General features: G+C 36.4%; 1 protein-coding gene across 8 annotated transcripts in view; it reads left to right on the forward strand.

The window, feature by feature from the left end:
- The window catches only part of RCOR3 (REST corepressor 3), a 50686-nt gene extending 46243 nt beyond the window's left edge, over positions 1-4443 (forward strand). For 4 of the 8 annotated variants that reach the window (XM_060130822.1, XM_060130832.1, XM_060130870.1 and 1 more), the window contains exons 11-12: positions 1153-1394; positions 1854-4443. In XM_060130822.1, the coding sequence (XP_059986805.1) occupies positions 1153-1394; positions 1854-2198 (587 nt within the window). In that variant the 3' untranslated portion in view covers positions 2199-4443. Of the gene's footprint in view, positions 1-787; positions 923-1152; positions 1395-1853 lie in introns of those variants that run through there. The other 4 variants (XM_060130850.1, XM_060130842.1, XR_009537076.1 and 1 more) reach the window with 3 other exon arrangements.
- The last annotated feature ends 9806 nt before the right edge of the window (positions 4444-14249 follow it).

Genomic DNA, 14249 nt, shown 5'->3' on the forward strand with positions numbered 1-14249 from the left:
TTCCTGTATTTCTGGCTGCTTAGGTTAAACTACAGACTTTAATATCATAGACATCAATATTTTTTTTCTCCTTTCTCATCTCTAATTAATGAGTTACTGTTTTCTGGTATTTTAAAAAGCAGTTATCAAATTGTAAAATAAAAATTTTGACAGCTTTTATATTTTGAGCTAAGTGCATCTCTTTCTAGAATGAGTCAGTGAATTTCTTTTAGAATTCCCCTAAGAGCAAATTATTGTCCATCTGAGTATATAAACTCACTTTAAACTCTGTAGCATAATTGACTATCTCAAGTTCATAAATCAAATATTATCCCTCATTTAATAAAATTTCCATAATTTTATGGAAGTTAGGTTTTTTAATAACTGAATGTACAATCCTTCTTAAATTTAAGGTAGTGATGATAAGCACAAGTATCTACAAGTAGTCACTATTATACCCTAATTCTTTAGGCTACAGAGCATATCTAGGAATCCTTCATATATACAGTCCTTAGAACTGTTAGGTGAGTTAAAATCCAACAAACTCTGAAAAATAGTTTCCCCTTTTTTTGTCCATCAGATTGTGATGATTCTCCTGCTTTTTATGTTTAAATTCTTATCTCATTTCTCTTCATTGGTACCTGGTAAGATAGGCAAGTAATTATGTTGAAGTTGGTGTTAAGACCAAAATTACAATGCTTTTCTTAATGGGGGAACCCTAAGACTACTCACTCAGTCCATTGAGGGGATAAAAGAGATGGTTCGTTCCCATCCAGTTTTGTTTACAAACGGTGTTGCTCAAATTTAGGTGACTGGCTACTAGGGAAATAAATGAATGTGGAATTGAGGATGGAACAAAGAATTCAATGCTTTACAATAAATGGACTGTATTTGAGAGTTCAAGAGAGGATTGGAGAAAATAACTGAGTATGTAAAAAATGGTAAGTTTCTGATTGTTCAGTTGAAGGCAAGTGGCTGGCTCGATGAAATGACATAATTGATAGTTTTCATCTGTGACCCTGATATCTTAGCCTCTATCTCAGAATTGAGAAATGAGCAGAGTTTATCAGAAAGGATTTTCATTGCTGGTATCTTGTGTGTGTGCATGATGTATAGTACACACAGCTCTCCTTATTGATCCTTCACAGGTGTATTATTTACTTTGCCTTCCAGGTGTCCGCAAATATGGTAAAGATTTTCAAGCTATTGCAGATGTAATTGGCAACAAGACTGTTGGCCAAGTGAAGAACTTCTTTGTAAACTACAGGCGTCGGTTTAACTTAGAGGAGGTATTGCAGGAGTGGGAAGCAGAACAAGGAACCCAGGCTTCTAATGGTGATGCTTCTACTTTAGGGGAGGAGACAAAAAGTGCTTCTAATGTGCCATCAGGGAAGAGCACTGATGAAGAAGAGGAGGTGTGTTTGTGTATGGAATTTGAGCTAATATGAGTTGAGGAATCACCACTTTGTGTGGTGTTCTGTAAGGTTAATTTGTCAGAGGACTAGCTAAATGAGCATGAAAGGTTGACAATACACTTACTCAGTGGTGCATCTCTCGTGACTCTTAAGTCATAATGACATGCTAAGTTCTGATCCTTGAAGAATGGAGAGTGTATTGTTCTTTCATAGTCTTATTTTTATTTCCAGTGTTAAGCTGTTTACTAATAAAGATGCCTGTTTGGTAGCTTCGTTGCTTTTTCGGTTTTTGGTTTTTTGTTTTGTTTTGTTTAAAATAAAAGAAGCTTGTGCTTCCAAAAAACACTGGTGTTATGTTTTTGTTTTGTTTTGTTTTTCCTGTGACAGCCCAAACTATATTGTGTTAAGTTCATTAGGAACTGTCATCTCATACGTGTATTTTTGTTTCTTCACCTCTAGGCACAGACCCCACAGGCTCCTCGGACTCTGGGTCCATCACCTCCTGCCCCATCATCCACTCCAACACCAACAGCCCCCATTGCCACTCTGAACCAGCCTCCACCACTTCTTCGTCCAACACTGCCTGCTGCCCCTGCTCTTCACCGGCAGCCTCCTCCACTCCAGCAGCAGGCTCGGTTCATCCAGCCCCGGCCAACTTTAAATCAGCCTCCACCACCTCTCATTCGCCCTGCTAATTCTATGCCACCCCGTCTAAACCCAAGACCAGTGTTGTCCACAGTTGGTGGTCAACAGCCACCATCACTTATCGGAATTCAGACAGATTCACAGTCCTCACTGCACTAAGATTAAATTGGACAGAGCTGCAGTAACTTTTCACCCCATCATTATACCAGTGCTCACCTGACTGATGCAAAAGAAGAAAGAATAATCCTTCCTAGATACTGAGGCTGCAAACTAGTTCTGTGGCAGTGGGCTAGCATAAGTAGATGCCTAAGAAGTTTTTTAGTTCACGCAACTGAAATGTTATACAACAGAAAGCCTACAGTTAGCCTCCTTTCTAGAGTATACATTCAGCGACATGATCTCATTAAAGGAAAAGAGATTAAGTATTCTATATACCGAGGGTTTTTGTTTTGTTTTTACTGTATTTATTTTATTGAGAATCTTTATATTCCTTCCTCTTCATAGTCAAGGCTCTTAGTACAGGAATATTGACTTAGGAATTGTGAAAACTCCTTAAGTTTCATAAGTTAAGGATGTTCGACTTTTTCTCTTTTTTCTTTAATTTAATTTTTAACATTTTCCTATGTTAGGAGTGCAAGAATAGATAGCCTGCATTTCAGATTTTGACATATGTTCATTTAATGCATATTTAAGAAATTATAGCTGCATATCCCTTTTTTCAAAAACTCTTTGCTTTTTTTTCTAAAGGAATTTAAATATATTCCTTTAAAAGAAAGCAATTTAATCAATTGCAAAGCAATTATATGAACCCACAAAGAATGTACTGAACCTGCTAACTCTTTAACACACAGTTTAGGGGTCCTAGTGCAAAGTCCTTGCTTAAAGGTCATTGACTTGCCATCTTGCAGTAGTAAGAGGATCGGAATAATAATTTTACATATAAATGAGGATTTAATCTGTTAAAGTACAGTGTCTTTAAGTTCCTTGAAAATGGAGTTAATTTTGATTTTTTTTTTAATCTTTCTAAATGCTATCTGCTTTTAAGTAGTAGTTGCCTACATTGGGGACTTTAGAAGAGAATTATATTTTGTCAGTTATGTGGAGATAGTGATTATGGAAGCATTTATTTACAGTACCCTTTTTGTGTTTAGGTTCTGAACTTTAAATTGCCGTCAGACTTATTAATATGGTCTGTATTTAATATAAAGGATGTTTTCTTGATAAATCTCTATTGTACTATTTGGATGCATTTGTGTATTCCTTGCAGCTGACCTGTACTTCTGGGTTTGGTTTAGGGTTAAATCATCAACATTATTTCATAAAATAAATTTAAGAATTTGTTCTGTGTTATCCAAAGATGTATCAGTATATTGTCACAATTGTGCTGTTAACTTAAAATGCTGAGACCCCTTTTATAAAGAAACAAATAATTTCAAGTCTTCTTAATTCAACACATAATCATTAAGCACCTACAAAGAATATTTTACAAGTGATAGTATTTCAACAATGTATTACTAATATTTTTGATACAGTGATTTCATATTGGAATCATGACCTGTGCAAAGGGACAGCTCTCTTAGATTGCTTTACTAGTGGAACTTAAGCTAAATGTTTGCACATTCACATTCTCACATTTAGAACTATTTCACGAAATGGTCAACATCAAAGGCCCTAGTTTATATTTCGAGATGTCATATATTCCCCAAATATTGGGTAGTCCCTACCTTTGGCTCTAAAGTGTTAACGAGCTATTGACTTAAATCCATTGATTAGTTTTAATTTTGAAGTTTAGACCACTTCTTTCCATAAGGACCTTAAGTTCTGGCATAACCTAAAACTTTTTCCAGGATGTGTTCTTCCTCTCTCATTGGATCACCTTATGATTTAAAATTCCTAATATTCAAGAATTTATACTTATTTTTACTTTAATAGCCATGGGGACAGTTATATATCTTAAAGGAAAATATCTAAAGCATTTTTTAAAGTATTTAGATTGTCTTGCATATGTGCATACTATACAGCTTCTATTGTCTTGTCTCTTGTCAGTAGACCTTCAGTATACAGTGTGTGGGATATGTGAGTCAAGTTGGTCAGCACCAGCGTCTGTCCAGCTGTTAAGTATATTGTGATTCATTTAAAATCCATTCTATCCCAACCATGGGCAAAGGTGCTGTATCTGAGGGATGTGCTGTAATTTGATTTACATACACTAGAGCACACAGTAGAAAAATCTTAGCTTCATTAGTAATATGACACATGTATATAGTGAGATGTCTTTATTGTGTGCTTTGCATATTTTGTAAATATTTTGCACGTCATTATTTTTCTTTTTTGTTTAAGCAGTGTTTGGCCTGGAAGAGTGATATGCTTGCTGCTTAATCAAAGGATTAAAGAGTTAAAGATGTGTATGTCTTCTATTTTTATATAATTTCATGTTGTATGAGAAATTTAGGACCTCTTCACTGTGAAATTCTAAATACTGATTTTTATAAAAAGGAAAAAAAAAAGCAAAACCTGAAAATCTTTTAATGACCATTTCATTAATTGCAAGCTTATCAGTTTAAAAAAAAATCTACACCCAAGTATTTTTTTCATTACGTAACTAAAAATAAATCACGCTGTTGATACATCTGGTGATATTAATAAAAATTATTTTTCTATATGATTTAATTCCAGTGTAATACGATGGAGGTAAAAGTAGGTTATGATCAAAACTTTTTCTTAATAGTCTTATAATAAAGTGAGTAAAATATAATGTAAAATAAAGGTGAAAGAACGTCAAATTCTGTCTTAATATAGGCCTATATTCTTTTTAGAAATAGATATAGAGAACAAGCCAAAAAACCTGGCAGTCATGATTTTCAACTATACTAAGAATGTTGCAAATACTTTGGTTAAAGTACCAAGTTTAGTTATTAAATATATTGTATTCTTTTAATGTTTCTTCCTGCTATCAAAAGAATATTATCCATGGATATTAATAGCTGCTGATCACTTAACACTGGGGTGTCAGTGTCTCCTCAAAAATAATAATCTGACTTAGAACTCAAAGGAGGATCTCTGTGCTTTCCTGAAATAAATGATGAATACATTCTGATAATAGGAAACAAGAAAGTGTGTATTAGTTTTTTAATTTGGACATTCATTGTAGATATATCATTCATAAGATTACAGAGTAAGTGAATACAGAAGGAATCCAAGAACCAAGTTTGAGAAACCATGCTATATTATAAAATGTCTACAAGAAGGTACCTCACTTTTTGATGCATTTGTGGGGGTACCTTAACTGCCCTCTCTTAGGAGAAAAAATAGGTCACATGTAACTCCTCCCAAGTTAAATCTTGATTAACTGCCTTAGTGAAGGAATGTTCTGCAACAATAAATCTTAGTAACAATGGAGTTTGGGAGTAAAACGTTAAGAGGAATGTTCCTAAATGTGTGACTGTGTCTAAGAGGCCATGTGGCGTTATCTTCCCTTCTTCTGTTATCAGAAGAACACTTAAGAGAGAAACAACGAAGACCAGAAATTAGTGTTGGATTGAGATGTTTGCAAATTGTCTATACCAGATTTAAAGTAGGCTATTGATAAGGAATGGGTCTTTCTTTGCATTGTGGTGACTTAAACTTTACAATCTTAAAGCTGGAATTTGGGTGAGCAGTCTCAGAAAAAGATGCTGGGAAAGTGAAGTGGAGAGATCTAGGAGCAGTCTTCACACTGTAAATGGCATGAAGGGTAATCTTCCAGAATGCTTTATAGAATTATCTTTTTTTTCTGGATTATTTTAAGAAAGGTTAAATTTTTATTCTACTTAATTTTTATTTAAATATATAAGGTACAATTACCAATAACTAAGAAGATCCTGAATAATACCACAACACAAGATATCTATCTCTTGAGGTATCTATCTAGCTTACTGCCCAGAGCAGCTTTCGTAATTTGCAGGATTTGGCTTCAAAAGGCCTTTATTCCCAAGGCCATTTTTGTTCACATGCTGTGCCCTTTCCAAAAGAGAATTTGAAAACAATCAGAACTGTTGAGGGGCTTGTCACTTGACTTATATATAAAAAGTTCTCCCTGTACCATGGTGACTCTTCCAGCTCCACTGAAGTTACTTCACCTCCCTGTGCCTCAGCTTATTTATTTTTCTTCCCACCCCAAAGTTTGGTGAAATGACAAGAAATACAAAAACAGAAATAATGCTTAACAGTGCTGGAAAGCCAGAGAAGGTGCCACCAGCAGATAGAGACAGACTTATGACAAAAACCTCAGAATTAAAGAAGCTCCAACTCAGTGAAGGCAAAAGAGCGGGAAAACACTGACATTCTCAAAAGGATCCCATAATAACCTCAAATTCGAGGGATATGGAGCAGCCTCCAAGGATTCCTGCTTCCCGGTATTCATGCCATTGTGTGCGAGCTGGATTTAGGGACTTGCTTCTGACCAAGAGAATACAGCAAAGGTGATGAAATGTCACTTCTGTGGTTAGGCTAAAAGACTGGGACTTCTGTCTTGTTAGTAGATTTCTCTGCTTGCATGCTTTGATGAAGCAAGCTGCCATGTTGGAGAGGCCCATGTGGCAAGGATCTGAGGCAAGCACCCTGCCAACAGCCAGCAGAAAAATTAGGCCCTCAGAATAACAACCTGCCAGGACCTGAACCCTGCCAACAACCACGTATGCTTGGAAGTGGATCCTTCCCCAGTTGGGCCTTGAGATGACTAGAGCTCAGCCAACACCTTGACTGCAGACTATGAGAGACCTTGAGACAGAGAACTCAGCTAAGCTGTGCCCAGATTTCTTAACACCACAGAAACTGTGAATTAAAGAGTGTTCTTTTGAGCTGCTAAATTTTGGAGTAATTTGTTATGTAGCAATAGAAACAAATACAATGAACAAATATATACCATCTTCACAATTAAAAGAAAGTTGGAGTGACTGTATTAATGTCAGACAAAGATTTCAAAGCAAGGAATATTGTCAAAGAGATGTTCACTGCATAATGATAAAGGTGCCAATTCATCAAGAGGATCCCTGATAGAACTGCAAGAAGAAATAGGCAAATCTGCCATTAAAGTCAGTGACTTAAATACTCATCTCTTAATAGTTGATAGAACATGAAAACCCAAAATGAGTAAGAATATAGAAGATCTGAACAACACTATCAACCACTTTTACCTAATTGAAATTTATAGATCATTCCACCCAACAACAGCAGAGTAAACATTCATTTCATGTGCACATGAAATATTTCCAAGAATAGACCATATTCTGTGCCATAAGCAAGTTTTAATAAATGGAAAAGTGTTCAAGTTACCCAGAATATGTTCTCTAAGTACAATGGAACTAGAAATCAGCAACAGAAATATGGAAAATTCTCAAATATTTGGAAATTAAACAACTCATTTCTAAATAAGTTATGGGTCAGAAAATAAGTTACAAGAGAAATTAGAAAATATCTTGAACTGAATATAAGTAAAAACAGTATATAAAAAATCAATGGCTGTAGCAAGTTGTGCCTAGAAGGAAGTTGATAGCTTTAAACGTTTATATTATATAGGAAGATAAAATCAATCATCTAAGCTTTCTTCTTTAAAAGCTAGAAAGAAAAGAGTAAATATAACTTAAAGTAAACACAAGAGAGGAAATAAAATCATAATTAAAATAAATGAAATAGATACCAGGAAAACAATAGAGAAAAATCCCTGAAACCAGTAGTTGCTTCTTGAAAAGATCAACAAAATAGAAAATTCATCAGTTAGAAAATTTGTTAGATCAAGAAAAAAATTGTGCAAATTATCAAAATCTAGACTGGAAGATGGATTATCACTACATAACCTACAGAAATTAAAAGTATTTGTAAAGGAACCTTATGAACACTTTACGTCAACAAATTTGTAAATGTTTTTAAAATGGACAAATTCTTACCACAACTGTCTCAAAAAGAATAGAGAATCTGAATCAAGTAAAGAAATTGAATTTGTGATTAAAAGTCTTCACACATAGGGGCTTCCCTGGTGGTGCAGTGGTTAAGAATCCACCTGCCAATGCAGGGTACATGGGTTCAAGCCCTGGTCCAGGAAGACCCCCACGTGCCACGGAGCAACTAAGCCTGTGCGCCACAACTACTGAAGCCCGCTTGCCTAGAGCCCATGCTCCACAACCAGAGAAGCAACCGCAATGAGAAGCCTGCGCACTGCAGCAAAGAGTAACCCCTGCTCGCCACAACTAGAGAAAGCCCGCGTGCAGCAATGAAGACCCAACACAGCCAAAAATAAATAAATTAAATTAATTTTTAAAAAAGTCTTCACAGATAAAAATGTCTTGGCCCACGTAGCTTTATTGGTGAATTCTATCAAACCCTTTAAGAAATAACGCCAAGCCTACATGAACTCAGAAAATACAGGAGGAAGGAACACTTCCCTATTCATTCTATAAGAGCATTATTACTCTGACTTGAAGCCAGATAAAGACAAGAAAGAAAAAAAAAGAAACTTCAGACTAATGAACAGAGATGCAAAAATCCTTAACAGATATTAGCAAATAAAATTCAGCAGTAAAAGGATTGCAGAACATAACCCAGTGGTGTTTATCCCAGGAATGCAAGTTTGGTTTAACAAAAGAAATCAATTCATGTAATATACCAGAGTTTCACAACCTCAGCACTTTTGACATTTTCGGCTAGATAATTCTTTGTTGTGCATTGTAAGATGTATAGCAGAATCCTCAGCCTTTATCCACCAGATGCCAGTAGCGTCCTCTCCCCCACTTCCAGTTTATCAAAAATATCTCCAGCCATTACCAAATGTCCCTCAGGGAGCAAACCCCTCAGTTGAGAATCATTGCAATACATCATATTAATAAAATAAAGGGAAAAGGAAAATGATCATAACAATAGACACAGAAAAGACATTTGACAAAATCCAACACCTATTCCTGATAAAAACTCTCAAAAAACTAGAAATATAAGGGAACTTTCTCAACCTGATAAAAAAACATCCACAAGAAGCCTATAAGTAATATTACACTTAACTGAGTGCTTTCCCCTAGGATTGGAACCAAGCTAAGGATACCTGTTCTCATCACTTCTAGTCAACATTTTACTGGTGGTTCTAGCCAATTCAATATGGCAAGAGAAATAAAGGCTTACAGATGTGAAAGGCAGAACAAAAATTGTCTTTATTTGTAGATGACATGATCTTGCATGTAAAAAATACTAATAAACCTGCAAACACTTATAGAATAATGAGTTCAAGAAGGTCACAGGATACAAGATCAATATAAAATCAGTTGTATTTTTATATACTAGCAATGAATGGTCTGAAAATAGAATCCAGAAAACAATTTTACTCACAGTAGTATCAAAAAGAATAAAATATTTAACAATATATTTTAACAAAAATGTGAAATAGCTGTTCACTGAAATACATAAAATACTGCTGAGACAAATTAAAGAAGACCTAAATAAATGGGGGGACATACCATATTCATGAATTGGAAAACAATATTGATAAGATGGTAATTCCCCTCAAACTGCTTTATATATTAAACCCAATCCCTATCAAAATCTTAGCTTTGTTTTGTACAAATTGACAAGCTAATTCCAAAATTTATATGGTATTGCAAGGACCTAGGTCAGGAGCCAGAAAATTTTTTCTCTAAATGGCCAAGACAGTAAGTATTTTAGGCTTTTCAGTCTCCACAGTCCCTGTTGCAACTATTCATCTCTACCAATGTAGTTCAAAAACAGTCATAGAAAATACATAATGAACAGGCATGGCTATATGTCAATAAAACTTTATTTACAAAAACAAGTGGCAACCCGGAACTTAGATTAACCAAAACAATTTTGAAAAAGAACAAAATTGAGTGACTTACACTAAGTGATTTCCATACTTGTTATAAAGTTGCAGTAATGAAGACAGTGTGATATCGGTGTAAAGATAGACACATAGATCCATGGAACAGAATAGAGTCCAGAAATACACTCACAAATATATGGTCAATTGATTTTCCATGACAGTGCCAGGGTAATTCAATGGCAGAAAGGATAGAATATCTGTATGGGGGAAAAAAAAAAAAAGGATGATCTTTAATTCACACCCCCCACATGGACATATATACACTACCAAATGTAAAATAGATAGCTAGTGGGAAGCAGACACATAGCACAGGGAGATCAGCTCAGTGTTTTGTGACCACCTAGAGGTGTGGGATAGGGAAGGTGGGAGGGAGACGCAAGAGGGAGGAGATATGGGGATATATGTATATGTATAGCTGATTCACTTTGTTATAAAGCAGAAACCAATACACCATTGTAAAGCAATTATACTCCAATAAAGATGTCAAAAAAAAAATTCACACTGCCCACAAAAATTAACTTGTAACGGATTATAGGCCAAGATGTATGATCTAAAACTATAAAGTTTTAGAAGAAAATATAGGAGAAACAATGTAACCAATAGCATGATCTATAATAGAAACAAATTAATAAATTGGATTTCATCAAGATTTTAAAAGATCTTTTCAAAGCCAGAATGTATGTGAACTCTTAGAACTAAATAATAATAACTCTTACAAGTCAATAAAAAGAGAACAAAAAAAAATAAGCAGAAGATTTGAAGACATTTGTCAAAGAAGATATGCAAATGGCAAATGAGCACATGGAAAGATGTCACATCATTAATCATAAGGGAAATGCAAAGTAAAGCCACAATAAGGTGTGTATAACACCCACTAGAATGGCTAATATTAAAAAGACTGACGATATCAACCGTTGTCAAGGATGTGAAGAAACTGGAACCTTCTCATACAGCCGGTAGAAATGTAATACGCTACAGTGATAAGCCACTTTGCAAAGCTGTTTGGCAATCTCCAGCAGATTAAATGTACATGTACAACACAACCCAGTAATTTATTCCTAGGTCTACCTAAAGAGAAAGAAAATGTATGTCCACACAAAAACTTGTATTCAAATATTCACAGCAGCATTCTTTCTTTTCCTTTTATTCATAGCAGCATTATTTATAATAGCCCAAAGCTGGAAATAATCCAAATATCTATCAGCTGGTGAATGGATAAACAAAATGTAGTGTATCTATACAACGGCATACTATGCAGCAATTAAAAGGAAGAAACTACTGATATGTGCAACAAAATGGTTGAACCTCAGAAACATCATGCCAATTGACACAAAGTGGGACATGATTATTTACATAAATTTTCCAGAAAATGCAAAACTATAGAAACAGGAAGCAGATCCGCTCTCGCCTGAGTCCAGGGCTGGGAGTGGGGATTGACCGCAAAAGGACAAGGGGTGATGGATTTGTTCTAAAATTTCATTATGGCTATGGTTGAAAAACTGTATACATTTACTAAAATTCATTGATTGGATGAATGGTATTGAAAGTATAACAGTAAAGTTGTTTAAAAAAGGAAAAAGTATGAAACAAAAGTATGTGCAATAGGGACTCCAGTGTTTCCATAATTAGAGGCCCCCATTGTGCCCACAGAAGATCACATGGGATTTCTCAGGACAGAGGGGCAAGGTCATGGAATACTGAGGTGTGGTTGGAATCAAAGACATTTGAACTTTATTTGTCAATTTTTCCCAGGTTAACCCCTTCCTGACCTTCTGCCTTTCCTTCTTAGTTCTTCTGTCTTGTTTTCTGTGAAACAGAAGATGTGGTTAACCAAGGTATAAGAGCGTTGTTTAAAATCTCTTCATACAGCGTAGCCACCATTCTCAAAAAGAAGAAATACCAAAAGAAAGGTCTTCCTTGTTATCAACTTATTACAAAGTCTAACAAAGCCAAATCACGCCAATCAAACCCTTGATCTTACTTCATGGTTCCTAAGGTTAAATAACAACCTTAAATTCTATAGTTTAATGTATTACAGTGAATTAATGTTAGGCAGAATTAATGTTAAAATGTCTTTCCAAACACTGATGGGAATTTGCATGTGTGAATCTTATTAAAGGTGCTGTCAAAATGGACAGAATCCACATTTAGCCAAGCATACAATGAAGACAGCAGGCCTAATTTTAAAATAATAAAAATCTCGTTTCTCCTACAAAAAGAGTGACTATCAGATAATCAGACCATGAACAGAGAACGGGATGGGTGAGTTGTGTGTACTGAGTGGGGGACCCCCTGGAACAAATACAGGTACAACATAAGTCTGTTTTCTTCAAATAGGCACTGAGCCTAGATGAGAATAGAGTGAATCAAGTAGAACAAAAGAAACATGGGTTTTTTTTGAGCTACTAAGCTAAAAGTGCAGCTGCTGGATGCATGTACATATGAGATGTGTGTTCATGCCAAAACCTGCACACAAGTGTTTATAGTAGTTTTATTCATAATTGCCAAAACCTGGAAAAAACCAAGATGTCCTTCTGTAAGTGGATGAATAAACAAACTGTGATACATCCAGACAATGGATGTACCTTTTGAAAAAGTCTTTGGAAAAGGTTTTTTTTTAGTAAATCTATTTATTTACTTTTGGCTGCATTGGGTCTTCTTTGCTGTGCGCAGGCTTTCTCTAGTTGTGGCTAGCAGGGGCTACTCTTTGTTGCGGTGTGCGGGCTTCTCATTGCGGTGGCTTCTCTTGTGGAGCACAGGCTCTAGGCACACAGGCTTCAGTAGTTGCGGCACGCAGGCTCAGTAGTTGTGGCTCGCGGGCTCTAGAGCTCAGGCTCAGTAGTTTTGGCGCACGGGGCATGTGACGCATGCTCCGGGGTATGTGGGATCTTCCCACACTAGGGACCAGGGCTCGAACCCGTGTCCCCTGCATTGGCAGGTGGATTCTTAACCACTGCGCCCCCAGGGAAGTCCAGAAAAGGAGTTTTTTAAAAAAAATTACATCGGTCCTCGGAGAAGCCCCCTTTCCCCCAGCACTCCCTGCCTCTCTTCTGTGGTGGTCAGCACACTGACAAGCAGAGCTGAATAAAGGTTATTTGATGAAAGCAAAGGAGCCTCGCATCACTGGATTAAGAAGTTAAATACAGAAAATCCACAGGCATTCATTCATTTATTGTCTCAAGGCAGGACCTACTTAATGAGAAAGTGCGCATTCTATGTGCTCAGTACCCTGAGGTTTCGCTTTTTGCCTGGGAGGGGTATGCTGCTGTTATCACACTTTCCATGTGTCGTTCCATTACAGGCAAGGACTTTCCATTTTAACTTGCAGCTGAAGTTAGAGGTGCAATGTAAGGCCCAAGGAGAGGATTTTTCCCCCTTATATGATCTCACTGATCTTTCCATGATAGAAGATATGACCTTTTATCCTGCTCTAACTAACCCACAATATTGATCAGTCTTTGCACAAAAGGTCAGCCCAACGAAGATAATGCATCCATCCATTACTCCAGTAGGTGGCGCCCTCCCCACTCCATCAACACCATCATTCCATTGACAGCCAAGGCTGCCATCTTTTATTCTTATCAATTTATCCAGCAAATTAAACAGCTGAAAGCCATGTCTGAAGTCTGGGGGTAATCTTAGGGTGTTTAGAATAAACAGATTCAAAGTTTATCCCTTTTCTTCTGTGCAAAAATTTAGTGAATAGTCCAACCTGCCCTTATTTTTCTAGAGGAATTTAGCTTGAAAACTGGATTGTTTATAACATTGCAAGTATTTCGAGAACACTAAAACTGCTAAAATTCACCTCCTTCTCAAAGTTGTTTTGTCTGAAGTCACACCAACCATTTCTTTGAGGGGCAAGGTGGCGTAGTGACTAAGAGCCTGCAAGAACCAGACTCCCCAGGTTCGAATCCCACCTCTCCCAAACTAAGAATTTTGCAATTTGGGGCAAAGTGTTCAAGAGATGAATTTTCCAAACTATAAAATAGGGCTGATGATCAAATGGGTAAATATGGGTAAAACACTGAGCACAGTACCTGGTGTATAATAAAACTTAAATGTTAGCTATCATCTGCAAGTATTTTAACATTTGTTTACATTATTTAATGTATATTTATGTCCTGTCCTTCCCATCCATCTTCAAGTCCTTGAGGAAAGAGATAATGTCTCCTTCATCAGACTGGGCTAGGTCCCAGGGTTTGTTTTCTCTATTCTCCCAGACACCCTGCAGAGGATTCTGTGACCAACAAGGGGAACTAGCAACATGTCCTTGAGTTCCAACTATCACCCATCTAAAATTCCTCTACCTTCCCACTTAGGCTCCTAGCCCTGGAGTTGTGCAGCCTCCCCTT

The sequence above is a fragment of the Lagenorhynchus albirostris genome, chromosome 2 (genome assembly GCF_949774975.1).
Source record: "Lagenorhynchus albirostris chromosome 2, mLagAlb1.1, whole genome shotgun sequence".
In the NCBI taxonomy this organism is placed as follows: domain Eukaryota; kingdom Metazoa; phylum Chordata; class Mammalia; order Artiodactyla; family Delphinidae; genus Lagenorhynchus; species Lagenorhynchus albirostris.